The sequence below is a fragment of the Lissotriton vulgaris genome, chromosome 2_1, assembly GCF_964263255.1.
Source record: "Lissotriton vulgaris chromosome 2_1, aLisVul1.2, whole genome shotgun sequence".
NCBI classification, from domain to species: domain Eukaryota; kingdom Metazoa; phylum Chordata; class Amphibia; order Caudata; family Salamandridae; genus Lissotriton; species Lissotriton vulgaris.
The window spans coordinates 34,389,037-34,416,249 of record NC_141687.1 but is presented as its reverse complement, the minus strand read 5'-3'; the positions used below and the strand labels follow the sequence as shown (position 1 = coordinate 34,416,249).

At 51.1% G+C, this 27,213-nt stretch overlaps 1 protein-coding gene across 2 annotated transcripts in view; it reads right to left on the bottom strand.

Annotated features, from left to right (window-relative positions):
* Positions 1 to 26,534, bottom strand: part of DES (desmin) — a 50,767-nt gene extending 24,233 nt beyond the window's left edge. For both annotated transcript variants that reach the window (XM_086954398.1, XM_086954399.1), the window contains exon 1: positions 25,790 to 26,534. In XM_086954398.1, coding sequence (XP_086810524.1) covers positions 25,790 to 26,325 — 536 coding nt within the window. In that variant the 5' untranslated portion in view covers positions 26,326 to 26,534. The remainder of the gene's footprint in view (positions 1 to 25,789) is intronic.
* Between the last annotated feature and the right edge of the window lie 679 nt (positions 26,535 to 27,213).

The following is a 27,213-nucleotide window of genomic DNA, read 5'->3' as shown; positions in this document are numbered from 1 at the left end:
ACTTGGGCAGTCTTCTTACCTAAAATGGTGACTCCTGTCTAGGTTGTGCAATTCATCCCTCTACTCGTGTTATTCGCTCTCTTTCACTCCTCGAAAGAGGAGAGGCTTCATTGGTTGGACCCCAAAAGGGCTTTAAGCTTTTACATATTTTGTACCACGGATCATCGAGGAGCTGATCAACTTTTTGTGGGGTGTTCCGTAGCAAAGAAAGGGAAGGCTGTGCAGAAGAGAACCATGTCCAGGTGGGTAGTTCACTGCATCAAAATCTGCTATGCGTTGGCCAAGAAACAGCCCCTGGACGGTCTGAAGGGCCATTGTACCAGGGCCAAGGCTATTGGTGCAAGCGGTGCCTGTCCCCAATACCTGCCTGGCTGCACGTGGGTGTCATGCATACCCAAGCCCGGCAAGAAAGACACCTTAAATCCCAGAGACAAGGCTGCAGAGCGCCGGGTATGATACCTAAAGATCAGTACGGGCGCAGAATATTCAGCAGTAGAGACCAGTATCCGATGCCCAAAGCCCAGGGACAGGGCTCAGAATACCTGACAGTAGGTGAGAGCGCGAGACACCCAAAGCCCAGAGACACGGCGACAAAATATGGGAGAGCACATTATACCATGATAACTAATGCCCAGGTGCAGGGTGCAGAACGGCTGACACCAGGTGACATTTGGGTACCTAATGCCCTGCTGCCTCTCAGGGGACAGAGCCTTCCTTCTGTAGTCACAAAGTCGTTCCTCTGGCGTCTCTAGGCGCATCAGAACGTGTAACAACTCTAGTCAACTACAGATTCTACTCTCGGTTCACTGTCCTAGGAAAGTTAAAAGGCTGGGTTGGTCCTGCCCGGTCTCAACGCTTGGGATTCACAGAGATCTGTCCAGTGATGTACAGCTGGTGTGTAGAAAGATACACCAAAGGTAGTTCTAAGTCCTCTCTTGAAGTGTAGGGGTGTTGTGCAGAAGCGGCCACATCCTCTACAAGCCAGCTTTAGAATGCGAATTGTGCCTGCTGGATACATGGCAGGCTGATTGTGCGAGCGGGTGGCAGAGGAGAGGAATGCGAGGACAGGGAGGGCTGAGAAGGTTGAGATGGTGCATGATGGAGCCATGCCAGGGCTCAGTGTGGACATGAGGAGAGAAGGAAGAGAGGGACAGGTGAAGGATGAGAGGGAGAGGGTTGAGATGGTGAATGATTGAGCCATGCCAGGGCTCAGTGTGGGCATGGGTAGAGAAGGAAGCGAGGGACAGGTGAAGGATGAGAGGGAGAGGGTTAAGATGGTGCATGATGGAGCCATGCCAGGGCTTGGCGTGGGCATGGGGAGAGAAGGAAGCCAGGAACAGGTGAAGGATGAGAGGGGGAGGGTTGAGATGGCGCATGATGGAGCCATGCCAGGGCTCAGTGTGGGCATGGGGAGAGAAGGAAGCGAGGGACAGGTGAAGGATGAGAGGGAGAGGGTTGAGATGGTGAATGATGGAGCCATGCCAGGGCTCAGTGTGGGCATGGGGAGAGAAGGAAGCGAGGGACAGGTGAAGGATGAGAGGGGGAGGGTTGAGATGGTGCATGATGGAGCCATGCCAGGGCTCAGTGTGGGCATGGGGAGAGAAGGATGCGAGGGACAGGTGAAGGATGCGAGGAACAGGTGAAGGATGCGAGGAGAGGGTTGAGATGGTGCATGATTGGGCCATGCCAGGGCTCAGTGTGGGCATGGGGAGAGAAGGATGCCCGGGACAGGTGAAGGATGAGAGGGACCGGTGAAGGATGCGAGGAACAGGTGAAGGATGCGAGGAACAGGTGAAGGATGCGAGGAACAGGTGAAGGATGAGAGGAAGAGGGTTGAGCGGGAGAGGGTGGAGATGGTGCATGATGGAGCCAGGGCTCGGTGTGGGCGAAAGGAGCGGGCTGAGGAGACCAGGATGCGAGGGACGGGAGAGGGCTGAGCGGGAGAGCTCTTACAGGGCTCCCGGGGGAGAGGGGGAGCTCTCTGGCCCATGTCCTATTATAGGCAGAGCCTCCCAGGCCGTGATGTCAGCCTCAGACAATGCCGGGACGGAGGCCTGAGCCTTGTAGGGAGGTGGTCGAGGAGGCGCCGCCAGAGAGATGCGCTTGTACGGCAGGAGGGGCTCGGCCTGGCAGCTTCATGGGGTTATTTATACCCTCATAATCAGGCGCTGTTTATACCGAGCATAATCAGGGGAAATGTAGAAAATAACACACAGTGGAGCTTCGTACATGGAGCTGTGGATAGGACCGAATGACTCGGACCAGAGGGAGGCCTGTGGTATGTCACCTTAGGCTCAGGGGGTGAGCGCAACCTTACAGGACCTCTGAGTCTAGCTGGGCTCAGGGATGGGCACAAACATACAGGACCTGTCTCCTGTAGTGTCTATTTATTTATTTATTTTGAACGTTTTATAGAGCGCGAACCAGACCTTTGTGGATATCAGAGCGCTTTACAGGCAGTGATGAAAAAAGTTATGCAACACAATACCAAATACAGATATACGTGTACATAGTGTGCAAACATAACACAAACGAGAGAGGTAGATCACATCTGCATCCTACGTTGTGCAAAATAAAACAAAGAGAAAGGTGCGGGCCGAGAGAGCATCAGTGCCATGTAGGTTGTCTGTTTGCACCTATATAAGTCATGGTATCCTAAGGTAATGATCATGTGAATTGTTCCATGAGAATCACCTTTACTTCCTTTTTGAACAATGCAGTAGAAGCGATAAGTCTGGTTTCTGGGGGTAGTGCGTTCCAGATCCTAGGCGCCTTCCCTGAGAAGGAGCGTTTATAAGTTTTCGTCTTATTAAATCTGTTACCTCTGAGTCTTGCTGGACTCAGGATGAGTACAAACATACAGGACGTGTCTCCTGTAGTGTTGAGTGCCTCAGTCCTGGCACAGTAAGTTGTTGTGGTCTGTTACCTCTTAGTCTAGCTGGCGTCCGGCAGGATGGGCACAATCATACAGGACCTGTCTCCTGTACTGTTGGGTGTCTCAGTGCTGGCACAGTAAGCCTGTCAATGCAAGATCTGAATGGGTTTTGGGGAGATAATTACGGGATGCAGAGCCTGTCGCTGCTAGAGCTGGATAGCTTTAGGTTTAGGGAGATAGTTACAGGGTACAGAGACTGTCACTACTGGTACCGTTGGGGTGATAGTTACAGGACCCAGAGCCTGTCGCTGCTGAACCTGGATACGGTCGGGGAGATAGTTACAGGATGCAGATCCTGTCGCTACTGGACCTGGATAGGGCTGGGGTGATAGTTACAGGATCCAGAGCCTGTCGCTGCTGGACCTGGATAGGGTTGGGGAGATAGTTACAGGACCCAGAGCCTGTCGCTGCTGAACCTGGATACGGTTGGGGAGATAGTTACAGGATGCAGAGCCTGTCGCTGCTGGACCTGGATAGGGTTGGGGAGATAGTTACAGGATGCAGAGCCTGTCGCTGCTTGACCTGGGTAGGGTTGGGGAGATAGTTACAGGACCCAGAGCCTGTCGCTGCTGAACCTGGATACGGTTGGGGAGATAGTTACAGGATTCAGAGCCTGTCGCTGCTGGACCTGGATAGGGTTGGGGAGATAGTTACAGGATGCAGAGCCTGTCGCTGCTGGACCTGGATAGGGTTGGGGGCGATAGTTACAGGATGCAGAGCCTGTCGCTGCTTGACCTGGGTAGGGTTGGGGAGATAGTTACAGGACCCAGAGCCTGTCGCTGCTGAACCTGGATACGGTTGGGGAGATAGTTACAGGATGCAGAGCCTGTCGCTGCTGGACCTGGATAGGGTTGGGGAGATAGTTACAGGATGCAGAGCCTGTCGCTGCTGGACCTGGATAGGGTTGGGGGCGATAGTTACAGGATGCAGAGCCTGTCGCTGCTGGACCTGGATAGGGTTGGGGAGCTAGTTACAGGATGCAGAGCCTGTCGCTGCTGGACCTGGATAGGGTTGGGGAGATAGTTACAGGATGCAGAGCCTGTCGCTGCTGGACCTGGATAGGGTTGGGGGCGATAGTTACAGGATGCAGAGCCTGTCGCTGCTGGACCTGGATAGGGTTGGGGAGATAGTTACAGGATGCAGAGCCTGTCGCTGCTGGACCTGGATAGGGTTGGGGAGATAGTTACAGGATGCAGAGCCTGTCGCTGCTGGACCTGGATAGGGTTGGGGGTGATAGTTACAGGATGCAGAGCCTGTCGCTGCTGGACCTGGATAGGGTTGGGGAGATAGTTACAGGATGCAGAGCTTGTCGCTGCTGGACCTGGATAGGGTTGGGGGTGATAGTTACAGGATGCAGAGCCTGTCGCTGCTGGACCTGGATAGGGTTGGGGAGATAGTTACAGGATGCAGAGCCTGTCGCTGCTGGACCTGGATAGGGTTGGGGTGATAGTTACAGGATGCAGAGCCTGTCGCTGCTGGACCTGGATAGGGTTGGGGTGATAGTTACAGGATGCAGAGCCTGTCGCTGCTGAACCTGGATACGGTTGGGGAGATAGTTACAGGATGCAGAGCCTGTCGCTGCTGGACCTGGATAGGGTTGGGGAGATAGTTACAGGATGCAGAGTCTGCCGCTGCTGGACCTGGATAGGGTTGGGGAGATAGTTACAGGATGCAGAGCCTGTCGCTGCTGGACCTGGATAGGGTTGGGGAGATAGTTACAGGATGCAGAGCCTGTCGCTGCTGGACCTGGATAGGGTTGGGGGAGATAGTTACAGGATGTAGAGCCTGTCGCTGCTGGACCTGGATAGGTTTGGGGAGATAGTTACAGGATGCAGAGCCTGTCGCTGCTGGACCTGGATAGGGTTGGGGAGATAGTTACAGGATGCAGAGCCTGCCGCTGCTGGACCTGGATAGGGTTGGGGTGATAGTTACAGGATGCAGAGCCTGTCGCTGCTGGACCTGGATAGGGTTGGGGTGATAGTTACAGGATGCAGAGCCTGTCGCTGCTGGACCTGAATAGGGTTGGAGTGATAGTTACAGGATGCAGAGCCTGTCGCTGCTGGATACCTTTGGAATGATAGTTACAGGATTCAGAGCCTGTCGCTGCTGGACCTGGATAGGGTTGGGGTGATAGTTACAGGATGCAGAGCCTGTCGCTGCTGGACCTGGATAGGGTTGGGGTGATAGTTACAGGATGCAGAGCCTGTCGCTGCTGGACCTGGATACGGTTGGGGAGATAGTTACAGGATGCAGAGCCTGTCGCTGCTGGACCTGGATAGGGTTGGGGTGATAGTTACAGGATGCAGAGCCTGTCGCTGCTGGACCTGGATAGGGTTGGGGTGATAGTTACAGGATGCAGAGCCTGTCGCTGCTGCACCTGGATAGGGTTGGGGTGATAGTTACAGGATGCAGAGCCTGTCGCTGCTGGACCTGGATAGGGTTGGAGTGATAGTTACAGGATGCAGAGCCTGTCGCTGCTGGATACCTTTGGAATGATAGTTACAGGATTCAGAGCCTGTCGCTGCTGGACCTGGATAGGGTTGGGGTGATAGTTACAGGATGCAGAGCCTGTCGCTGCTAGACCTGGATAGGGTTGGGGAGATAGTTACAGGATGCAGAGCCTGTCGCTGCTGGACCTGGATAGGGTTGGGGAGATAGTTACAGGATGCAGATCCTGTCGCTGCTGGACCTGGATAGGGTTGGGGAGATAGTTACAGGATGCAGAGCCTGTCGCTGCTGGACCTGGATAGGGTTGGGGAGATAGTTACAGGATGCAGAGCCTGTCGCTGCTGGACCTGGATAGGGTTGGGGAGATAGTTACAGGATGCAGAGCCTGTCGCTGCTGGACCTGGGTAGGGTTGGGGAGATAGTTACAGGATGCAGAGCCTGTCGCTGCTAGGTGTGGGTGGGCTCGGGGACTATCCCATCTAGGGTTGGGTTGCTCAGGACATAGGGGCCGAGGTGAAGAACCTGCTTTTTGTGGGACTGGATGGCGTGAGAGGGTGGCCACAGATAGAAAGAGCTTGTTGTCACCTGTGAGAATTATTCCTCAGGGGAAAAATATGCCTGTACTTTTAATTTCATGTTATCCTGGGTTCGCGCTCAGGGGTTGCAGACAGTACCGCCTAACATACCGCACACATGCGCATGTGTATATTCTATATTGTATTGTAACATGTGTACAGCGCTTGCTTATTACCCGTATGTGGGGCTGAAGCTCTCCTGTTAAAGCCAGGGGCCCCGGCCCCCCATGGCAGATTCACCCGTTACTGGTAGTCTGCTGTGCCCTGCAGGCACGCCCGTGACGGGCTCAGCTGTGAACCCTGCCTCTTGCCCCATCAGGGTTCTTTCATTTGGATTCCTGGGGTGACCCTCAGTTCGCAGCAGCCTGACCCCCCCTGCCTGGGAGGAGCCAGTGGGGAGCGGTGGAGAGAGCACACGGGCCCTCGCCGCCCCACCTGTCCTGTCACTCAAAGAGGGCAGGGAGCCTGCCAGCTGTCGCTGAGCTGGGAATAGACCCACCAGCACTGCCCCTCAGAGCCGCCCCTCCATCAAGGGGCCCAGGCGGTGTCTTTGTGCGGAGTCCCGAGCAGTGGAGGTGCCAGGCCCCTGGTCTTTGTAGGGACGCCCTGACAAAGAGACCCGGGGAGGTACGCTGGCAGTGCCCATTCCCAGGCTCCAGGGTGCCAGGCCAGAGAGGTTTAATGCATGGGCAAAGTGGGCTCTGGCCCAGGGCGCCAGACTTTCAGGGGGGGGGGGCTGGTACAGCCAGCTCCGTCTGCAGAGAGTCTTGTCCTTGTGACCTTGAATAATTCTCAGTTTGTTTTAAATACCGTTTCCTTTAATCTATTATTAATGTGAGTGATGTGTGAGTCTTTTACAAGCTTTTTGCAAAGAAATGTGTTAATGTTTCATACAAGATCCATAAATACGTTTCTTTTAGACCAAAACAGGACCTGACATATGAGAACTGGGAGGACATCACAGAGATTATTTGCAGTAATATTCGTGCGCTGCGGCTGTGTCACAGCATTGAAAACACGTCACTATCCTTCAATATTTGATGTAAACACCTTTAGGATTTGAACAATGCGCCTGTGCAGCCAGTTACCCCTGGGTCCACCATTGACTACATATTTATGACCCAAGGGATCCTGACAAGGACAATGTCATACAACACGCTGGTGTCTGTACATAGTGACCACAACCCAGTAGTCGTGGAGGTAGCCTGGGGGCTGTACATGGGCCCTATGCCCCATCCACAAGAGGCACACATCTCTGTACGCTCAATCGATCAGGGGAGAAGGCTCAAGTGGGCCAAAGTAGTGCCTAATACTTTTCACTTTGAACTCCTACCAAAAATTAGCTGCCATCTAGAGGTCTGACAAAACATCTCATCTCCGGCAAGTGAAATTAAAGGGGCCTTTGAAGCAATCTGCAACCAAATTGTGACAGATCTGACGGTCAGCACGAGACGGGGAACAAGCAAACCCCATCGCTGGTTTGATGCAAACTGCTCCAAGGCCCATAGACTACTGATGCTTGCCCTAAAGCAACCTACAAGGGACACGAGTAATATAGCACACCTTAGGAAAGGATCACTGAAATAATATCGAGGGACAAAATATCGACTTGCCAAAATATCGTGGACAAAATATGGACAGTCGAAATATCGAGTTTGTATCTACAAACAGGTAAGTACAAAAATATCGAGTACAAAATATCGTTAACAATAATATAGATGTAAAAAATATCGACTTTATTAAAAACAGTGTTAAATTAAATTAATATTAAATTTTAATTACTAAAATATACTTAAAAATACTTAAATTAAATTATAATAATTAAATAATAAATGAAAATAATAAAAATAATTTTTTACAATCTTATTTGTTGACCCTGAACCCTAAAAATACCCCTTTACCCAAAAACCCAAAACTGACCCTGAACCCTAAAAATACCCCTTTACCCAAAAACCCAAAACTGACCCTGAACCCTAAAAATACCCCTTTACCCAAAAACTGAAAACTGACCCTGAACCCTAAAAATGCCCCTTTACCCAAAAACTGAAAACTGACCCTGAACCCTAAAAATACCCCTTTACCCAAGAACTGAAAACTGACCCTGAACCCTAAAAATAGCCCTTTACCCATGAACTGAAAACTGACCCTGAACCCTAAAAATACCCCTTTACCCTAAAACTGAAAACTGACCCTGAACCCTAAAAATGCCCCTTTACCCAAAAACTGAAAACTGACCCTGAACCCCAAAAATACCCCTTTACCCTAAAACTGAAAACTGACCCTGAACCCTAAAAATGCTCCTTTACCCAAAATGTATCAATATTATTTAATTACCAATTAATTATTAATTAACAATAACAATAAAGTAAATATATTAGCACATTAGCTGTAATTATTTTAATAATTAATATTATTTTTCCCAATTAATTACTTAAAAATAACACAAAATTATATATATTAAAAATTTACTCTAATTAATGTAATTAACTAATTACAATTAATTAATTACCAATTAATTACTAATACAAAATATGTTCAAAATTATATTAATTAATTAACGAATTAATATTAATTAATTATCAATTAATTATTAATTAAATATATTAACAAACATATATTAATTAATTAATTATTATTAAATTACTTCCCACCCTATTCCCCTATAAACCCACAACCCGCTACAGAATTACATTACGCAATTATTATAAAAACAAAATTCATTTAATAAAATATTTTATAACATTAAGACACACTTTTCACACATATTATTACATAAAAATACACTATAAAATATTATATATTATTAAAAATTCGATATTTTTGCTATCTATATTTTATACAGTCGATATTACTTCACTTACCTGAAAAACGATATTTTTGTCGTCGATATTATGTCCAGTCGATATTTTGTCCAGTCTATATTTAAAACTCGATATTATGTCCAGTCGATATTTTGGAGTCGATATTTTGTCTGTACACCCTTAGGAAACAGTACAAGACGGCCATCAAACTAAGAAAAGACATGATCAAGTCAACGGCCTGGGATAACCTTTTGAATGTAGACATCCTAAGGGACAGCAAAGAATTCTGGAATGTAATAAACCAGCCCTTTTTCACGGATATACCCAATTCAATCATGGATTGTGTGATTCCAGATGAAAAATGGATTAGTCATTTCAGCGCAGTATATGGTGGCGAGAGCATGGACAGTACCCCCAACCCACTCACCGCCCCGGAATCCTTCGCCCTGAGCTTTAACATAGGTGAAGTGGAAAAAGCCATCCACGAAAATTCAAAGAACAAAGCACCAGGCCCTGACGGAGCACCTGGCGACTTGTATAAATCTTCCCCTGCCATGTGGGCAGGTGTTCTGACCAATGTATTTAACGCGGCCCCTAGTAGCTATTACCCATCCTCCTGGGCAACATCCATCATCGTCCCGATATTTAAGAAAGGCAATCGGGACGACCCGGCCTGTTATAGGCCCATATCCCTCCTGGACTCCGCCGTTAAAATCTTAGGCAGAGTCCTGTTATCCAAGCTGAGGGAGAGCATAGAGAAACACTGTGGGCTAGCCGAAATACAATATGGCTTCAGGGAAAAGAGGGGCACAGTGGAACAGTGCTCCAATTTACATCTTCTGATCGCCAAGTAGACGGTCGCCAAGGAGGGGTCCTTATTTCTAGCATTTATGGACCTCTCCTCGGCTTTCGACTTGGTGAACAGAACAAAGCTCTGGGCCATGTTATTGGAGATTGGGATAGATGAGGCCCTGGTTAGATTCATGCCTTCACTACATCAGGATCTGTCCGCTAAGGTCAGGGTCACCAGGGAGGGAAGATGCAGCGCCAAATTCGACTCTAGGCGTGAGGTAAGGCAGGGATGTATACTAGCTCCCCTCCTGTTTACCATATACATCAACGGACTGGGGAAGTGCCTAGAGAAGACCGGGGGTGACGTTCCACGTGTAGGAGTATCTAAGATTCCAGCACTCCTATCGCGGACGACGCGGTCCTCATTGCTCGTACTGGTAATGCTTTGCAGAGTCAGGTCAATGCATACAGTACCTTCATGGACGATTTGGACATGAAGGTCAATGTGGGCAAATCGCATACAATGGTAGTAGGAGTGCATAGGCGCAAAAGCACGCTTAAAACCTTCAGGTGTAAGGGTGTGGAGGTCTCCAGAACGGCAGTTTTTCCCTATTTAGGGGTGCTTTTTGACGAGAGGGGGACGTGGGGCCCCCAGGTCAGAGCAAAAAGCCTATCGGTGGCCAGGTCATCGGCCGCCCTTATGGCCTTTTCCAAAAGACTGGGCGCTAGGCCAATGGAGGCCCTACTGAAGGTTTACACCTCGAAATGCTTGTCAATAGCCATGTACGGTGCGCCAATCTGGGGTTATGCACAGCTTGATTCTATCCAGAGAGCAGAGAACAGGTTTTTACGCTCATTACTATCAGTCCCCTCATCTACCCCAACCTACTCAATTCATTCGGAGGTGGGTCTAGACTATATAACTGACAGGATAAACCTGGCCCCATTGATTTACTGGCTAAAGACATGGCTCAACAAAGAGGTCACCCTGAACCACTCTATTATGGAGGACGTCATGTCACTGGAACACCACAAAAAGATCCCTTGGTTGGACTATCTGAGGAGTCATTTCATCAGTTAGGAAGATTGGAACTATTTGAAACACCTAACAGAATTACAAACAAGGATATAGTTTCGATCAAAAGGCAATTTTTGTCCCTGGCAAGATCCAGCCGAGAGGAAATAGAACTGCAGAAGCCCTCGGTTAGGACTCATTATCTAACAAAATGTTCCCCCTCCATGGAACTTTACCTTACAATAGTGACAAGACCATTTCATAGGTTACTCCTGACTAAATTTAGATTAAATCTGATCCCTTACCTACTGGGAAATTACCCATCTTGGGCCAAGCCAGAGTCAGCCCCCCTGTGCTCTTGTGACAACCATTCATTACAGGATACCATGCACTTTGTCCTGTTTTGCACACTGTTCTCAGTGCCCCGAAAGCAATATTTGCTTCCAATTTTAAGGGAGGCGGGCTTCAGACAAGTTAAACCGGCACTCCTATATTTACAATCAATGAGTACTGTCCGCATAATCTTTTGCATGGGAAGTTTTTTGGCCACAGCAGTGCGCATTAAAGCTAAACATGTACCTACCGTGAGCATATAATGACTCCCTTTCACTGTAGACTAAATTGCTCATTTGCACTGTACCTGCCGTTGCGGATATTTTTTAGCTTTTTAAATATGTATACTGTCTTTTATAAGGTTGCATTGTGAAGCCTTGGTCATGCATTTTAACCTCTTTTTAACATGTTGTACTAAATGTATTTGTAAATGTAATCATGAATCTTTGTATGAAATGTCTTTTTATGATTTTTATCAAAATCGAATAAAAGTATTTTGACTGACTGACTGACTGACCCGGCCATAGAGGGCTTGAAAGAGCTGAAATTGGATCATAAATTCAAAGCTGTTCCGAGCACGGGACCCCGAAATACGTTCGGTCCACGGCCCTCCAAATCCTTAAGCTGTCCCTGCGCCAGGCTTCGTGTTCCTGTCCCCCCATCTTGTGTTGGAGGGCGGTGGGTGGACTGGTAGAGCAGAGGGTCCTGGTGGAAGCGCATTCAGTTGCCCCCTACCCCCGGTAACATGTTGCCGAGCGCCTCATGCATGATGCAGAGTCCTTGAGTGGACCAGCGGTCAGTGTGGCTCCTGGAGGGCGGCTGTTCGGCCATCTGGTCATGACGGACACCAAGCCTGTGACATCCTAGTATAGATCTCTTTTCAAGGTCAGCGCTCACCGTCGCCGCCTGGCGGCTCCACCAGGAGTTTGAGGATGTCTCAGATTGGATCTTGTTTCTCCATTGCATTGACGGGACGGCAGGTGGGGCTCTGCCTTAGAGATAAGGCCTGGATTCCTCAGTTTCTGGATTGAGTCTGGTCTCAGGGAATGGGACACACTCATTGCAGGTTTGCTGTTTCTTCTTTTTTGCTACGATGTCTATTTTAGTGGCACTAGGCCAACTTAAGCATGTTACAACCACTGTAGACGCAGTCGAAAGATTGTATTATCTTGTCCTGTTCTACGGCTTACTTTTGAGGTGTTTCTGTGTGTCATCTGCATACATCCGGGCTCAGTGAGTTAACCCGGGGGTCAAAGATAGGTTAACAGTAGTAGGGATGAAGGAAAGAACACCTGCTATTGAAAGCATAGACCCCCTTCCTGAAGGGCTTGATGGTTACCCCAGGGGACAGCTTGGAGGGACCCTGCCAAGAGGTCTCAGTGATGGCCGCGAGTGAAGTGATTGAGGATTCGTAGTCTCCCCTCCTTGGAAAGTCCTGGATTATCATCCACAGACTGCGGGCCTTGAGCATCTTCATTAGCTACCATCTGTCTGGTCCCCTTGAATACCTCAGGAGACCCTTACTGAAGAGATTTTGATGCCCCTCCAACCCCCAGGGATATTTGTGAGGCACCTGCTCCGGAGGACTCGGGCTTCCTAGAGAGAGGAACACATAGAACACTGTGTCCGTAGAACCCGAAATGTCCCCTGGCAACAATACGGAGGACTCTCCCTCTGAAAAACATGCAGGTCCCGCAGCAGGTCTCATTGATGACCGTCCCTCTGGAGAACCCTTTGTATCCCTGAAACACGCTGTGGAAGAGCCTTCCCCCGAAGGACTCATTGATCCCCAGAGACGGCATGGAGAACCCTGTGTCTGTAGAACCCGAGGTGCCTCCTAGATACAATACGGAGAATTCCGCCTCTGGAAAACGTACAGGTCCCACAGCAGGTGTCATGGATGATCCTCCCTCTGGAGAACCCTTTGTATCCCTTAAACACGCTGTGGAAGAGCCTTCCCCCGAAGGACTCATTGATCCCCAGAGACGGCATCGAGAACCCTGTGTCTGTAGAACCCGAGGTGTCCCCTGGGGATGATACGGAGGACTCTCCTTCTGGAGAACTTGCAGATCCAGAAGAAGGTGTCATGGATGATCCTCCCTCTTGAGAACCCTTCGTATCCCGTAGACACGCTGTGGAAGAGCCTTCCCCCGAAAGACTCATTGATCCCAAGAGACGGCATGGAGCACCATGTGCCTGTAGAACCGAATGTACTCTCTGGAGACTATAAGGCAGACCCTTTTGAAGGATCAATGGTCCCTCAGAGAAGAGCATGGGGTACCCTCGATCTGGCAAACTCCAGGTCCCACTATGATTGCCACGGGAGACCCTCCTTCTAGAGAACCCGAAGGTCCCCTAGAGAAGAGCACAGACGACCCTGTGTGTGTAGAGCTCATGGTTGCCTCTGTGGACACTATGGGAGACCCTTCTTCTGAAGTATTCGATGGACCACAGAGAGCACAGAGTGTCCAATGTCTGCAGAACTCGAGGAACCCTCTGAGGACACTGAGGGAGACCCTCCATCTGAAGCACCCCCTCGTCACCCAGCGATGGCGTTAGAAGATTCACCAACTGTCAAGTCAAGTCAAGTCAGAGAATTTATATAGCGCACTACATACCCAGAGGGTCTCAAGGCGCTTAGAAAGGGGAGGAGGATTACTTGTCAAATATCCACGTTTTAAGTTGCTTTCTGAATGCTGGGTGGTTCTGGGTAAGGCGAAGGTAGGCGGGAGTGAGTTCCATGTTTTAGCAGCCAGGTATGAGAAGGATCTGCCTCCCATGGTGGTCTTGTTGATGCGAGGTACAGTGGCGAGGGCTTGGCTGGAAGAACGTAGTTGGCGGGAGGGGGTGTAGAAGGACAGTCGTGAGTTGAGGCATTCTGGTCCGATGTCGTAGAGTGATTTGTGTGCGTGGGTTAGCAGTCGGAAAGTGATCCTCTTATTGACGGGTAGCCAGTGGAGGTCTTTAAGGTGACCAGAGATGTGTTCGTTGCGTGGGATGTCTAATATGATCCTGGCTGAGGCGTTTTGGATTCGTTGGAGTTTCTTCTGGAGTTTAGCGGTAGTGCCTGCATAGAGGGTGTTACCGTAGTCCAGTCGGCTCGTGACCAGAGCATGGGTGACTGTTTTCCTTGTTTCGGAGGGGATCCCGCGAAATGTTTTTCTGAGCATGCGAAGAATGTTGAAGCAGGAAGAGGATACGGCGTTGACTTGTCTGTTCATTGAGAGTGAAGAATCCAGGATGACGCCTAGGTTCCGTGCGTGGTCTGTCGGGATGGGTGCTTTTCCGAGGGCTTCCGGCCACCAGGAGTCGTCCCATGCAGAGGGGGATGTACCTAAGATGAGGACTTCTGTTTTGTCTGAGTTCAGTTTCAGACGGCTTTGTTTCATCCATTCGGCAACTTCTTTCATTCCGTCGTGTAGGTTAGTTTTGGCGGTGCTGGGGTCATTGGTGAGAGATAGGATTAGTTGAGTGTCATCCGCGTAAGAGATGATGTTGAGGTTGTGTTGGCGGGCGATGGCCGCGAGGGGGCTCATGTATACGATGAAGAGGGTGGGGCTGAGTGAGGATCCTTGTGGTACGCCACAGATGACTTCAGTGGCCTCGGACTTGAATGGTGGGAGGCGGACTCTCTGGGTTCTTCCGGAGAGGAACGAGGTGATCCATTCAAGTGCTTTTCCTTGGATTCCGATGTTATTGAGGCGTTGTAGAAGGGTGCTGTGGCAGACTGTGTCGAATGCTGCAGAGAGGTCGAGGAGGATGAGGGCTACTGTGTCTCCATTGTCCAGTAGAGTTCGAATGTCGTCTGTTGCTGCGATGAGGGCGGTCTCAGTGCTGTGTTTTGCTCGGAAGCCAGATTGTGAGGAGTCGAGGGATTTGTTGGCTTTGAGGAAGGCGGCGAGCTGGTTGTTGACAGCTTTCTCGATGACTTTGGCCGGGAATGGAAGGAGCGAGATGGGGCGGTAATTTTTGAGTTCGGTGGGGTCCGCTGTGGGTTTTTTCAGAAGGGCGGTGAGTTCAGCGTGTTTCCAGTCTTCCGGGAAGGTGGCGGAGTTGAAGGAGCAGTTGATGACGTCTCGGAGGTGCGGTGCTATGGCGGAGTCTGCTTTGTTGAAGATGTGGTGAGGACATGGGTCTGTGGGGGAACCTGAGTGGATGGAATTCATCAGGCGGATTGTGTCCTCGGTGGAGATTGGGTTCCAGTCGTTAAGGGTGTTCACGGGGGGGAGAGTGTTCAGCAAATGGTAGGGTGGGTTGGTTTCCGGGTTGGTTGTCGAAGCTGTTGTGGATGTCTGCAATCTTGTTGTGGAAGAATGAGGCTAGGGAGTCGCAGAGGGCTTGAGAGGGGGTGATGTCGTTGGAGTTGGCCGAGGGATTGGAAAATTCCTTGACGATGTTGAAAAGTTCCTTGCTGTTGTGGGCGTTGTTGTCAAGTCGATCTTTGAATGCTGTTTTCTTGGCCTTTCGGATTAGTTGGTGGTGAATGCGGGTGGCGTTTTTGAAGGCGTCCTTGGTGCTGGTGGTTGGGTCTTTTTTCCAGGCCTTTTCAAGGGAGCGGCAGAGTTTCTTGGACTTCTTAAGATCATCGTTGAAACATGAGGCCTTTTTGCTGCCAGGTTTGCTTTGACGTTTTTTCAGTGGTGCTAAGGTGTCGGCGGTGTTGGATAACCATAGGGTGAGGTTGGCGGCGGCTTCGTTTGCGTTAGAAGAGTGGGCTGGGGTGTTTAGAAGGAGCGATGCGGAGATCTGGTCCGTGGTGATTTTGTTCCAGTTTCTTTGCAGAGTTGGTTGGAGGTGGTTGGTGGGTTTTGGTTTGTTGTAGGTGAAGTGAACGCAGCTGTGGTCAGTCCAGAGGAGATCCGTAGTGTGGCTGAAGGAGATATGATTGCTGGAGGTGAAGATGGGGTCGAGTGTGTGACCTGCGATGTGGGTGGGGGAAGTGACTAGTTGTTTAAGTCCGAGGTTGGCGAGGTTGTCCAAGAGGGTGGTGGTGTTGCGGTCGTTGAACTTTTCAAGGTGAAAGTTGAGGTCTCCCAGAAGGATGTAGTCTTTGGAGGGGAGCGCGTGTGGGGTGATGAAGTCCGTGATGTCTTCACTGAATTTTGCGCGGGGTCCTGGTGGTCTGTAGAGGAGGGTGCCTCTGAGTGTGGTCTTGGGGTCGATGTGGATCTGGAAGTGAAGGTGTTCGGAGTTAACGAGGTTGGCGTCAGAGCTGGTTGAGATGCGGATTGATTTCTTATGGACGATAGCAATTCCTCCTCCTGTGTGGTCGGTGCGGTCCTTGCGTGTGATCTTATAGTCTTCAGGGATGGCAATGGTGATGTCTTGGGCGGAGGAAGCGTTCATCCATGTTTCTGTAAGGAAGGCGACGTCAGGAGGGATGGTGTCTAGTAGGTTCCAGAGGTCAATGGCGTGTCTGTGGACCGAACGGGTGTTGAGCAAGATGCATTGTAGGTGGTTGGCGTCAGGAATCTGTGGTGTGGTCGTAGCGGAAATGTTGTCGGTGCCAATGAATTTGCAGGAGTAGCAGGAGAAAGGTCCATGGGTGTGTCCAGGAGCGGCTTGGACGCAGTTGGGGGCGCGACCGGGGTTAAGGGCTAAGAGGGTGGCGGCATCGTAGGTAATGCGGGAGGGCTGGGCAGCGCGAGGGGCAGGGGGTCTGGCGCTGGGCGCGGTCCAGGCGCGGACGGGCGTAGACGGGCTTACCTTTGGCGCACCTTTGGCGCGGTCGCTGCGCGTAAACGCTGCGCGTGGGAAGAACTGTCATATATGGATAGTGGGGGGGGGAGGGGCGAGGGCGTCTCAGCTGGGAGGCGGGGCGGGCTCAGGTCAGCGCACACGGAGGCACAACAACAACAGGGACAAAATGGAGGGGGGGGAGTAGAGCAAAGCGCCGAGGGATATCGCGCTACTAATTTAAATTCTGAACAGATATGGTGCAAGCGCTACAAAGTTGAAAACGGAACAGATATGGTGCAAGCACTACAAAGTTACAAACAATTACGATCCAACAGAGAATACAGTCAAATGCAGGCAGCGCAGTGCTACAATACCGAGTCTCGGTGGGGAGACAAGGGAGCGACCACTCAGGGCAGGAGCGAAGAGAGATCACAGCGTTTCTGGGGCTGGGAGCGCTGTACCTAGTAAGTGGGAGGGCGTCTCAGCTGGGAGGCGGGGCGGGCTCAGGTCAGCGCACACGGAGGCACAACAACAACAGGGACAAAATGGAGGGGGGGGAGTAGAGCAAGGCGCCGAGGGATATCGCGCTACTAATTTAAATTCTGAACAGATATGGTGCAAGCGCTACAAAGTTGAAAACGGAACAGATATGGTGCAAGCACTACAAAGTTACAAACAATTACGATCCAACAGAGAATACAGTCAAATGCAGGCAGCGCAGTGCTACAATACCGAGTCTCGGTGGGGAGACAAGGGAGCGACCACTCAGGGCAGGAGCGAAGAGAGATCACAGCGTTTCTGGGGCTGGGAGCGCTGTACCTAGTAAGTGGGTGGGCGTCTCAGCTGGGAGGCGGGGCGGGCTCAGGTCAGCGCACACGGAGGCACAACAACAACAGGGACAAAATGGAGGGGGGGGAGTAGAGCAAGGCGCCGAGGGATATCACGCTACTAATTTAAATTCTGAACAGATATGGTGCAAGCGCTACAAAGTTGAAAACGGAACAGATATGGTGCAAGCACTACAAAGTTACAAACAATTACGATCCAACAGAGAATACAGTCAAATGCAGGCAGCCCAGTGCTACAATACCGAGTCTCGGTGGGGAGACAAGGGAGCGACCACTCAGGGCAGGAGCGAAGAGAGATCACAGCGTTTCTGGGGCTGGGAGCGCTGTACCTAGTAAGTGGGAGGGCGTCTCAGCTGGGAGGCGGGGCGGGCTCAGGTCAGCGCACACGGAGGCACAACAACAACAGGGACAAAATGGAGGGGGGGGGAGTAGAGCAAGGCGCCGAGGGATATCGCGCTACTAATTTAAATTCTGAACAGATATGGTGCAAGCGCTACAAAGTTGAAAACGGAACAGATATGGTGCAAGCACTACAAAGTTACAAACAATTACGATCCAACAGAGAATACAGTCAAATGCAGGCAGCGCAGTGCAGTGCAGTGCAGTGCAGGGGACCTCCTCAGGGTAGAGTTCGGAGTCTATAGGGCCACAGACAGTTGTTAGGGAAACCCCTCGACCACAAGAGACCTCATGTGAATATACTGAGATGACGGGCAGGAGCGAGCAGCGCGTTCTAAGGGCCTGCCCTGGCAAGAATCATATAACGGGAGGTGCCTTGAAGCCCACGTATGGAGATGGCCCTTTTAAAAAGTGGGGTCCTTGCCCCAATGCCTGTTCTGCCATATCAAGCATGAATGGAGCCGCTGTCAGCTGGTATAAGGTGCCTGCCCAGCAGAACATTCCGCCATTCAGGAGGCTTAATATAGCCAACAGCTGACCGGGCTTCTAGACAGGCAGCCAAATGGAGGCCCAGTGAGTCTGCACTACCTGATGGCTTCATCCAAGAACCATGTGAGGGGAGTGGAGATGATTCTTTGGGGAGTTACCTTCTACAGTTCAATGGAAGAAAGATTAAGCAATAGAGGTATAATGAGAGAGAGAGAGGGGGAGGGAGTGAGAGAGAGAGAAAGAGGGAGAGAGAGAGGGAGAGAGAGAGAGACAGAGAGAACGAGAGAGACAGAGAGAGAGGGAGAGAGAGAGAGAAAGGGAGAGAGAGAATGAGAGAGATAGAGAGAGAGATAGAATATGAGAGAGAAAGAGAGAGAGAGAGAATGAGAGAGATAGAGAGAGAGAGAATGAGAGAGATAGAGAGAGAAAGAGAGAGAGAGAGAGAATGAGAGAGAGAGAATGAGAGAGAGAGAGAGAGAGAGAGAGGGAGAGAGAGAATGAGAGAGAGAATATGAGAGAGAATGAGAGAGAAAGAGAGAGAGAGAGAATGAGAGAGAGTGAGAATGAGAGAGAGTGAGTTGAGAGAGAGAGAGAGAGAGAGAGAGAGAGAGAGAGAGAGAGAGAGAGAATGAGAGAGTGAGGGAATGAGTGAGTGAGAGCGAGAGAGAGAGAGAGAGTGAGAGAGAGAGAGAAAGAGGGAGAGAGAGAGAGAGGTGTTGAGAATGTGGCTGCGCCTGTAGGGGAAGGCCTTGCTCTGACCTCCCTCAGGCGCAAAGGTTTCCCTTGCTGTTCCCTAGAGGCGCCACCTCACCCAAAGACGATGACTGCACATTTACTCATGTTTGTTTTAGATTCAGGAGGCCCAGCAGCTGTTCCTAGAAGAAGATGTTGTGTAAAGTTCACTCGATTATTTAAACGGTCTTGTGCCATAAGTTCTTCAAGAAAGCATAAGACATTGAAAGAGAGGGTCGGCTGTGGGTCCCCGCCCTCCAGCCGTGAGTTCTGGGGTTCGTCCTTTGCTTGAGGGTGCTGCCGTCTTCAAGGCCCTGGCACTTCGAGGACGATACTCGATACTCCGAGTTCTATTCGGGTTTTGGTCATTGGGCAACGAGCGAACGTTCTTTAAACATGTTGCATGTCTATTGTAATTTGTAATTGAGACTGTGTGTTCTTTGTTGGTTTTACTTTACAGACATGACAGCATATTAATTGCGGGTTTATGGCTTTTCTGTCTAGGAAGTGCTTGCTGTGTGCGCCCTTGAGTGTTATAAAGACACACTGCTATTCACTAGTTGTCCTTGCAAGTGCATTTATTGTACTTAATTGTCATGATAACATTACTGAATTTCCAGCTTTTTCCTCCTTAAAGGCATGGGCACATATTCCTTTTCTCAACGATGCAACAGAAAGGCATGCCCTTTCGTGCAAAATGTAGCTGCACCTGGCCTTTCGATTCACCGGTTGCATCACAAGACACCTCTTTACTACTTTTCAATACTACTACTACTACTACTACTACTACTACTATTTTTCATAACTCTCTTCTGTGAGTTTTACAGATTTTGCTTCATTGTGTGAATTTCTTTCTGTGGCACACAGTCACTCACTTTTACAAACACTTCCCTAAGCTGAGGTTAGATCTGTTGGCTTTCCACTGCTTGTTGTATATGGCTATGCTGCCGTTTGCTTTATTTATCATTTTCGAATAGTTTTCATGGGTGTAAAAAACATTTGAAGTTATTTCATCTTGAATCTGCTATTGTCAGTTTATACTTCAAAGGCGGAACCTTTAGCTTTTCCATATTTTCACAAGTATGTTAGTGACCTGGATATAAAAATAGCACTCGCGTCAGTAAAATACTGGCCGGCAGGAGGCAAACTGTGACTCTACAAGAAGCATTGGCACTTGTCAGATTCAAAGCCGTTGAAATATCTGCCCAGCCCTCCCAGCCTCACAGAGCGGCTTACAGACCGGCTGACATTTCCCCACACCAGCCCTCCCAGCCTTACAGAGAAGCTTACTCTCCCCATCCCAGCCCTCCCAGCCTTACAGAGCAGCTTACTCTCCCCACCCCAGCCCTCCAAGCCTTACAGAGCGGCTGACTCTCCCCACCCCAGCCTTACAGAGCGGCTGACTCTCCCCACCCCAGCCCTCCCAGCCTTACAGAGCGGCTGACTCTCCCCACCCCAGCCCTCCCAGCCTTACAGAGCGGCTGACATTTCCCCACACCAGCCCTCCCAGCCTTACAGAGAAGCTTACTCTCCCCACCCCAGCCTCCCAGCCTTACAGAGCAGCTTACTCTCCCCACCCCAGCCCTCCCAGTCTTACAGAGCGGCTGACTCTCCCCACCCCAGCCTTACAGAGCGGCTGACTCTCCCCACCCCAGCCCTCCCAGCCTTACAGAGCGGCTGACTCTCCCCACCCCAGCCCTCCCAGCCTTACAGAGCGGCTGACATTTCCCCACACCAGCCCTCCCAGCCTTACAGAGAAGCTTACTCTCCCCATCCCAGCCCTCCCAGCCTTACAGAGCGGCTGACTCTCCCCACCCCAGTCCTCCCAGTCTTACAGAGCGGCTGACTCTCCCCACCTCAGCCCTCCAAGCCTTACAGAGCAGCTTACTCTCCCCACCCCAGCCCTCCCATCCTTACAGAGCGGCTAACTCTCCCCACCCCAGCCCTCCCAGCCTTACAGAGCGGCTGACTCTCCCCACCTCAGCCCTCCCAGCCTTACAGAGCAGCTGACTCTCCCCACCCTAGCCCTCCCAGCCTTACAGAGCGGCTGACTCTCCCCACCCCAGCCCTCCCAGTCTTACAGAGCGGCTGACTCTCCCCACCCCAGCCCTCCCAGCCTTACAGAGCGGCTGACTCTCCCCACCCCGGCCCTCCCAGCCTTACAGAACGGCTGATTCTCCCCACCCCAGCCCTCTCAGCCTTACAGAGCGGCTGACTCTCCCCACCCCAGCCTTCCCAGCCTTACAGAGCGGCTGATTCTCCCCACCCCAGCCCTCCCAGCCTTACAGAGCAGCTTACTCTCCCCACCCCAGCCCTCCCAGTCTTACAGAGCGGCTGACTCTCCCCACCCCAGCCCTCCCAGCCTTACAGAGCGGCTGACTCTCTCCCACACCAGTCGGACTTTCAAAGGGGAGGACGCCTGAGTCGTCATTACCTCTGCTCTACTCTGGCCTTTGAGGGAGTCGGACATGACTGCCTTCGACCCAGCCCTTCCGATCTTTCAGATGTGAATATGTTTTCTTCCGGCTTCAAGCAGGAGTCTGGGTAGACTAACTCTCACAATCTTGCCGGCCTTGCTTTAGTCTCCCCTCCCCAGCCCCTCCGGCCATCAGGCAAACAGCCTGACTTGTTCTTACGCCTCCCACCACTCTTCCAGCCTTTTAGGGGTGAGCCTGGCTTTTCCCTAACATGGGCTTAGGAACCCTGGAAGACAGAAAGGATTTATCCCCCCTGGATTGTGAAGTGGTGGGGGTGTGGGGTACAGCACCCTCCTCCCTGCCGCCACCCCCCCCCCCCCCCCTCTCCCGTCCCCTCCGCCCCCCCCCTGAGTTTGAAGTGGCTCTGAAGATCCCCCTGCAGACGGCGCATGTTTCTCTGAAGCCGCGCTGCGCGGTACTTTTCTCCTCGAAGCGCTATGTCAGGGAGAGCAGACCCCGGGGCTGCAGGGCCTCTCTGTGGTCATTGAGGCGCTGCACTCTGATTGTCAAGCCGGGGTCGCAGCAGAGGGGAGCAGCTTTGCATTCATGGTCCAGTTTCAGCTCTTGCATGCCCTCTCTGGCGAGGTCACTGACTCAGGCGCACTCCTCCAGATTTGAAGTGAGTTCCATCTACGTTTCAGGGGTGGTGAAATGTGTTTTCAATATTGCCTAAAGGCAGCAGCTCACTAATATTACTGCGAATTATGTCGGTGACAGCCTCCCATTCCTCTTATGTCAGGTCCTGCTTTGTTCTGAAAGAAACCTGTTTTTCTGGATGTTGCATGAAACATAAACACACCATTTCTCCACAAAATGTCTGTGACAGACTCTCACACTTCATCCACATTAAAAATAAATGAAAGTAATGCCGTATTTAAAACAATCTGTTTAAGAATTATTCAAGGTCATCAGGAAAAAGACTCTCTGCAGTTTGTTTTCCTACTTGACCAAACTGTGTGATCCTGGCCCGCTGCTTTATCCCACTGTGTGATCTTGGCCCACTGCTTTATCCCACTGTGTGATCCTGGCCCACTGCTTTACCTCACTGTGTGATCTTGGCCCGCTGCTTTACCTCACTGTGTGATCTTGGCCCGCTGCTTTACCTCACTGTGTGATCTTGGCCCGCTGCTTTACCTCACTGTGTGATCTTGGCCCGCTGCTTTACCTCACTGTGTGGTCTTGGCCCGCTGCTTTACTCCACTGTGTGATCCTGGCCCACTGCTTTACCTCACTGTGTGATCTTGGCCCACTGCTTTACCTCACTGTGTGATCCTGGCCCTCTGCTTTACCTCACTGTGTGATCTTGGCCCACTGCTTTACTCCACTGTGTGATCTTGGTCCACTTCTTTACCTCACTGTGTGATCCTGGCCCACTGCTTTACCTCACTGTGTGATCTTGGCCCACTGCTTTACCTCACTGTGTGATCCTGGCCCTCTGCTTTACCTCACTGTGTGATCCTGGCCCTCTGCTTTACCTCACTGTGTGATCCTGGCCCACTGCTTTACCTCACTGTGTGATCCTGGCCCTCTGCTTTACCTCACTGTGTGATCTTGGCCCACTGCTTTACCTCACTGTGTGATCCTGGCCCACTGCTTTACCTCACTGTGTGATCTTGGCCCGCTGCTTTACTTTACTGTGCATCATTTACTTATCCATCCAGTTTGAGAGCACACTGAGGTCACCCATTACAGTATCTGTGCTCTACCAAACCTCACTTATATATAGTTAATATAAAATAATCTTCCTTCACAATTAATAATACAATAGGCTATATAAATACAGAACATGACAAACTCACATATTTGAGTAACTGGAGGCAACATCATCGGGGCAGGGGGTATTTTTCAATGTTCCAAGGTTAAAAAAAGTATTACTTTCAATAACATGTCACTTAATTCAGTGAGATATTCGTACGTACATAATTGAGACACTCCAACGTCGTACGTCGGAGTTCTGATGCGGCCGAAGTAGGTACGAAAGTGGACCTGTGATGTTGAAGAATGTGTGACAATAGATCGAGCCCCCACAACGAAACTCATGGGGCATTCTCCAGATAATTTCAGAGAATGCGCCAGTTAGAGGAAACCATCTCCTACCACATAACGCACCTTAGCGTGTGTGACACATAGATGGTCTCTAATATACTATTTTTATAGACCACCACCTTAACACCTATTTACATAAGGTCCTGATGAAAGCCAGCCAAATAAAGAGAGCATGGCTGAAACATGTTGACCATTAAGGATATCAGAGTCAATAATAAATGCCATTGATATCCGCCTCTCGCTTTTAACTACTGCCTAGGTCCCAGAGATTAAAAGTAAGTGTTTTTGTTACTTGGGACCATCTAGACAGTTTTTTTAACCCACATCCATTCACTCACACTGCACACTCACTGCACAAAACCTGCTCCGCTGCATTCAGGCGTTCAAGAACACCCAAGGTGCACTCGGTACCTTGGGTGGGACCCAATGATGAAGCATGTCACCAACCAGGTTGGTGAGTGAGGGTCTTCTATACACACAAATGTGTTTCCCCATAACAAACATACACTAGGAGCACCGACATTAAAGCTATTTCTCCTTGATTTATACAATTATACGCAGGGAAGTGAACTGGCTCCAGTACCTTTCCTCTCTCTCCCATTTTGATACTTGTGATGTGCCCACGTGTGCCATCACTCTTCCAGACTTCTAGAAGTGCGCCTGACTCTTCCCCAGTTCAGCTGACCTTTCAAACGTGAGCCTGGCATGTGCCACCACTCTTGCTGCCTGTCAGGGACCTGACACGAGTAACTCTGCCTCAATGTCTGGGCTTTTCAAAGAGAAGCCTGGCATTTGACTAACCCTTCCCCATGTCCTATGGCGTTTTACAGATGAGTCCTATGTGGCTGACACGACCCCGCCCCGGTCCGCCCTTCAAAAGCACTGGTCTCCCTCTGTCCCTGGTCATAGGGAGGCACTTCTGGGTCCTGAGGCAGGGTTTTCCCGAATGAGCAGCCATACTGTAATAACAATCAACCACACTGACTTCTAGTGACCAGGGTCCGACTGGAATAAAAAATAGGCCCGACCCGTATGCGAGTCAGAGAGCTAAAAAGTGGTCCACATTTGCAAATCAGGGCAGTTTTGAACTTTTAAAGACACTCAATGGCCATATTTTGAAAGGTATGGACATTGCATGCGTTCGTGCATCATGGAGGCAACGTTTGTCTCCTAAGCAAACACAAGGAGATGATGGGCGGAGCGCTGACACTTTTCAGACACTCATTGGTGCATCATGCAGGCAATGCTTGTCTCCTACAATTCACCTAGTGGAGATCCTCTCTCATATGTTAACCAACAGAGAGTATCTCAAACAACTTAACCTGAGCACCTCTTGGACAATAGAGCACGACTCCAACAAACCTAACCACTAGAGCACGCCTTCATCAACCTCACCACAAGATCCCATCTCTGGCGGACCACTGACAACTAGAAAAGGGCATGTCTGATCATGTAACCACTAAATCATGTTTCCAAGTCTGGAGGACATCTCCCTCAACCAACCACAAGACCACCTCTCCTTTCAATTAGCAGCTGGCCCTCAAGCAAAGTAACGACACATCTGCACTTCTACCGTTAAACCATATCTCCAGCACCAGAACACGTCTCTACACCTCCTCCTGTAGGCTCTGTCTCCTCAACCAGCTACCCTCATCTTCCATAGAGCACATCCGCTGGAACAAGCTAGCCTCATCCTCTAGACCACATTTGCTCTGCTAGAACATACCCTTTGGAGCTCATCGCCTCCATTAGAGCACACCTCCTCTGCAAGAGCACACAGCCAGAAGAACACATCTCCTTTCTGGAGCTCGACCCCTACTGCAAAGCTCATCCTCTCTGCTAGAGTGCCTCTCCAGCAGAGCGCATCTCTTCTGGAGCTCATCTCTTCCAGGAGAGCACGCTTGGTCTTATCAAGAGCGTCCCTAGTAGAGCGCATCTCTTCTGGAGCTCATCTCCTCCAGGAGAGCACGCTTGGTCTTATCAAGAGCGTCCCTAGTAGAGCGCATCTCTTCTGGAGCTCATCTCCTCCAGGAGAGCACGTCTGGTCTTATCGAAAGCGTCCCTAGTTATAGGACATCTCCTGTGGAGCTCGTCTCCTCCTGAAGATCCCTTCCCACCAGTAGAACACATCTCCTCCACAGCTCATCCCTCCAGTCTTCCCCCATTGGTTCCAATAGCCGACTGCCCTTTCTAGCTCATGCCCCTGCGGATCCCACTCACCTCTGCTTGAGCTTCTGCAGGTCGTCGGTCAGGTTGTCCCGCTCCACCTCCACGCGAGAGCGTTGGTTGGTCACCATGTCCACCTGCCGCCTCAGCTCGCGCATCTCCTCCTCGTAGATCTCGCTGATGCGGGTTGGCTCCTTGCCCTTGAGCCGGTTGACCTCGTTGACCAAGACCTGGTTCTGCTGCTCCAGGAAGCGCACCTTCTCGATGTAGCTGGCGAAGCGGTCGTTGAGGTCCTGCAACTCCACCTTCTCGTTGGTCCTGGTCTGCAGGAACTCCTGGTTCATGGCGTCGGCCAGGTTGAAGTCCAGCACGTCGGTGCCGGCGTAGGCCCGGAGCGGGGCCGCCCGGCTGGCCCGGAAGCTGGAGTATGAGGGGGCAGCTGAGCTCCTGGACACCTGGTAGGTCCTGGAGGACAGGCTGCTGGAGCTCCCCTTGGAGCCCAGGGAGGCCCTGGCCACCGAGGGCGAGGAGCCCCCGAAGGCCCTGCGGTAGGAGGACACCCTCTGGCTGGAGGAGTAGGACTGGCTCATGGTGGAGGCTGCTGGTGCTCCTGGGGGATGTGCGGGGTCCTGGCTGCTGGAGGCTTCCTGGGGTGGCCGGGATGAGGTGAGGTGGAGTGAGAAGGATCCGCCGGCCCAGAGACTATTTGTACTCTTGCTGACGTCAGCAGCGACCCCCCAGCTCCAGCACCCCCTCTCACTCTGATGCCTGAGCTTACCGTAACCTCACAACAGCTGTCAGGCTTTTTTGGGATCCGAGGAAGTTAAAGGACAGAGACACGCAGCGCGGAGGGGAAGGGGGGAGGGGGCACGATTTGTCCAACACCAAGCAGGACCTCCCACCGCTCTGTGGGGGCTGGGAGCAGCCCCGCAGCCCCGCAGCCCCAGAGGCTTGTAGGTGCATGTGGAGATCCCCAGCAATGGTACGGAGGGATCTCGGACAGGCTGGGAGGGCTGGGGCAGAGTCCGGCACCTGCCCGACAGGCAGCTCACTCGTCCCCGTCCAGGCTGCCCTGCATACCTCACAGCTGTGACCTGTGTTTGACCACAGTCCGGCTCCTCCCTCCACCAGCCAGACTTCCAGAGGTGTCCTCTAGTAGCTCGTCCTGCCCCAGCCCTGCTGGCTGGTCACAAGCCCAAGCCCATGGCTGCATCTATGACAAAGAGAAAGGAGCCTCGCCCATTGGCTGATAGGGGTCATGGATTCCCAGAATAAAAATGTACATTTAATCTAGTGCCTGGATACCCTATCGAGTTATTCGCAGCGCTATATAAATCTTGATTGAATCATGCGTCCAAGAAACTGCTGAAAATCACGATTGAAAATGAATTTTAACTTCTGAGAAGAGCAGGATGCTTGAAGCTAGAATGGACCAGTGCCGGGGGCGACCACTTCCTCTCTAGGAGGAGCCCCCGGGA